Raw genomic sequence first — 3,420 nt, 5'->3', positions numbered from 1 at the left:
AAACGATCAAAGATTGACTCCAGATCAATGCAGTATTTCTCATAAATGGAAAGTGGTGATGCAGGAGGAATATATACCACCCACAATCAAATCTATCAAATTATTTAATGTTTGTCATGTAAAAAAAATATTTAGAATGTATATAATCATAATCTCAATAAAAAGATGGTCACAAAAAATAACACATAACAGAGTCTTGACACAAATGCTAGAAAAAACGAACTAACAAAAAATAGAAGTATATACGAGTACACTCAACAAAATACTGCTACATTAAACGAAACGTCAACTAAATCCCACACGTGTTTTTCGGTTCATAAAAAGATGTACTACTTTTAATCTTGTAAGGACAGTTGGTACCACATAACTTCAGTTTCATCCAAATGGTTGTTTACTCAAATGACGCTTTAAATATTCACTGCGTTATATGAGCAATAAACACACGGATACTATTTGATCTTCAAACGAATTTTTGCTTGCCTTGTCAAGTCAGATCACACTTTGTTTTTACCTTTGAATGAACAGTCTCCACATTTGTACCCCTTAATTTTCTCATCATTCAGATGTTTATAAATGAATTGACTTTTTAAATACCTCGCTTGTTTGGTTCTGTAGGAACAATTTTGGCACTAGAAATTAAGTGGCCATTTCTGCCTCGCCGGCGTCTAGATGGTGGACCATTGCGTGTCTTTTAATAGTTGCTTCAAACTTACTTTTGAAAGGACACTGACTGCATCTGTGCCATTTGTCGTTGTCGTTTAAGTGTATGTTATTTATGTGGCGTTTTAAATTTCCTTCCCATCTGCTTTTAAATCTACACTTGTCGCATGTATACAACTTGTGTGAATGGAAAACCTTAATATGACGATTTAAATATTTTTTGAATTTACATTTGAATGGACATTCGGCACAAGAATGCAGCATTTCGTCAGTTTGTTCGAAGTCGGAATTGTATGTGGCACTCTCTTTCAAAGAACTCACACTTGGAAGATTTTCTTTCGTTTCCGTGCATGCTGAAGTATGCTGAGACGACTTCAACGACAGATTTGGCTCAAAGTAATATTTTATGCCACCGTAGTGCCGGAAATCCTCACTAGATGTTTCCTCACTAGATTCTCTCTTAGGGCCGTGATGTTTACTAATGTGTTGTTCAAACACAAGTGGCACTTCCGTCTTAAAATCACAGTCTTTACAGTGATAAGTTTCCATTTTGGCGTTGTCACAAGTAAATGTTTCCAGGTGGAATCAGTGTCGTTTCATGTGGTTCGCCATAATGAAAAGCGAAGTTGTAAAATATGGACATAATTTACAGTTGTGAACGTTGTGATCTCCCACGTGTTGTGATTGTTTGACAGTATTCCAGAGATGACATGTACACCTAGAATCGTTTTTTCATACAATGGAAGAATACTGGCACTTTTCTTACCCAAAGCTTGTGGAAGCACTGTTAAAACCGAGAAAGATTAAAATTTTCTTTCCGCACGTGCAATTCGGCCGAACATAACCTCACGAATTAAAACCGCCAGGACAAATAGATTACATTAATTTTCGCATCCATGCCGACCAATCGCGACAAAGCACGTAGGCGTAAAAATAAATTTGTCCAAATTAAGATTTTTTTAATGTTCTTCGGCTTTTCGACTTTCCGATTTTTGTTTTTTAATTTAATTTTTTAATAACTTTTAATGCTTGGTTGATTTCACACAGATTGACCCTAAGCAAATGTTTTTACATTAAAAATAACATCTCGATTTTTTGATAAATAACAATTTGGAAGAGGATGATCATATCTATTCCCTTTGTTTTTGTCACGCCATTAGGTTAATCGTTAATCAACGAAAACAAGCCGATAAATTATTTAAAAGTTTGTCTCCAAACATATATTTCTGATACACATAATCTCAAAAAGTGAATCGATCAATGACAACAATAATAGTTTTTCAGCTTACCACACGTTGTCGTATTTATTTAATGTACGTAACACAAAAACAAATAATTAATTGATTTTTTTTTATTCAAAATGTTGACGAAAATATAGTCACAAAATTTAACATATCATGGAGTGTTGACACAAAGGATAAAAACATTATTGCTAAACAAAAATTTAGCTACATATACATTCAATTTATTAAAAGCCTTACTCCTTAACATCCGTTCCATTCTTATGACGATTATTTATATGACGCTTTAAACAATAATTGTATTTCGACTTAAATGAACAATAGTCGCACTGATACGATTTGATCTTCGAATGGATCATCAAATGCTTACTTAAATCAAACCCACATCTACTTTTAAATGAACAGGTCGTACATGCGTACCATTTACCTTCTTTTTCATCCGAATGATAAATAAGTACATGTCTTTTTAAGTACGATGCAAATTTGGCTTTGAATGGGCAATTTTCACATTCATACCATTTAATTTTTTCTTCGTCTAGATGTTTCACATGTTGGTGTACCTTTATGTATTCTTTATGCTTAGTTTGGAAACAACACTGTTTGCATTTGTACCACTTAACATCTTCGTCGTTGAAGTGTAAGTTCTTTGTGTGTTGTCTTAAATTATATTTTGTTTTGGTCTTGAATGGACATTTTTGGCACTTGTACCATTCAACATCTTGTTCATTTAAGTGTATTCTATTTATATGAATTTTTAAAGCGGATTTATATCTAGTTTTATATGGACATTTGTCGCATGCATACCACCTGTGCGAATGGAAAAATCTAAGGTGACGAGTTAAATTTGTTTTGATTTTACATTTGTAGAGACATTTGTCGCAATAATACCAAGGTATTTCGTCAGTCTGGTTGAAGTCGGAACTGTATGTGGCACTCTCTTTCAAAGAATTCACACTTTGAGGATTTTCTTTCGTTTCCGTGCATGCTGAAGTATGCTGAAACAACTTTAACGACAGATTTGGCTCAAAGTAATATTTGGCGCAACCGTAGTTTTCTTTGCTGGAATCCTCACTAGATGTTTCATCACTAGATGTTTCATCATTAGATGTTTCATCACTAAATGTTTCCTCACTAGATTCTCTCTGAGGGCGGTGATGTTTATTAATGTGTTGTTTAAGCACAAATAGCAATTCCGTCTTAAAATCACAGTCTTCACAGTGATAAGCTTCCATTTTGGCGTTGTCACAAGTAAATGTTTCCAGGGAGAATCAGTGTCGCCTCACGTGGTTTGTCGCAACGAAAAGACAGGTTGAAGAATAAGGGCATAGTTTACAAGTGTGTATGTTTTTTCATAGAGACTTCCCACCTGTTGCGATTGCTTCACAATATTCCAAAGCCGATATTCTGGCCACCTAAAACCGGTTTATCACTGTGTGGAAGAATACTGGCATTTTTCTTACACAAATCCCGTTGGAACACAGTTAAAACCGCAAAGAATTAAATATTTCTTTACACACTT

At 34.4% G+C, this 3,420-nt stretch overlaps 2 protein-coding genes across 2 annotated transcripts; both read right to left on the bottom strand.

The window, feature by feature from the left end:
- Positions 1 to 636: 636 nt before the first annotated feature.
- LOC135142555 (zinc finger protein 711-like) lies at positions 637 to 1,209 on the bottom strand. Its single transcript, XM_064074275.1, has one exon. It carries the CDS (start codon positions 1,207 to 1,209, stop codon positions 637 to 639), a length of 573 nt encoding a protein of 190 aa, XP_063930345.1.
- A 928-nt stretch (positions 1,210 to 2,137) lies between these two features.
- On the bottom strand, positions 2,138 to 3,133 carry LOC135142554 (zinc finger protein 142-like). Its single transcript, XM_064074274.1, has one exon. The coding sequence runs from the start codon at positions 3,131 to 3,133 to the stop codon at positions 2,138 to 2,140; it is 996 nt and encodes a 331-aa protein (XP_063930344.1).
- Between the last annotated feature and the right edge of the window lie 287 nt (positions 3,134 to 3,420).

This window comes from Zophobas morio, unplaced genomic scaffold, assembly GCF_036711695.1.
Source record: "Zophobas morio isolate AGI-343-1 ecotype UQ-CSIRO unplaced genomic scaffold, CSIRO_AGI_Zmor_V1 ptg000049l, whole genome shotgun sequence".
Taxonomy (NCBI): domain Eukaryota; kingdom Metazoa; phylum Arthropoda; class Insecta; order Coleoptera; family Tenebrionidae; genus Zophobas; species Zophobas morio.
This window is presented reverse-complemented; position numbering and strand designations above follow the sequence as displayed.

Excerpts from the sequence above, each read along its gene's own strand:
- LOC135142555 (XM_064074275.1), bottom strand. The coding sequence starts at position 1,209 with ATGGAAACTTATCACTGTAAAGACTGTGATTTTAAGACGGAAGTGCCA.
- LOC135142554 (XM_064074274.1), bottom strand. The coding sequence starts at position 3,133 with ATGGAAGCTTATCACTGTGAAGACTGTGATTTTAAGACGGAATTGCTA.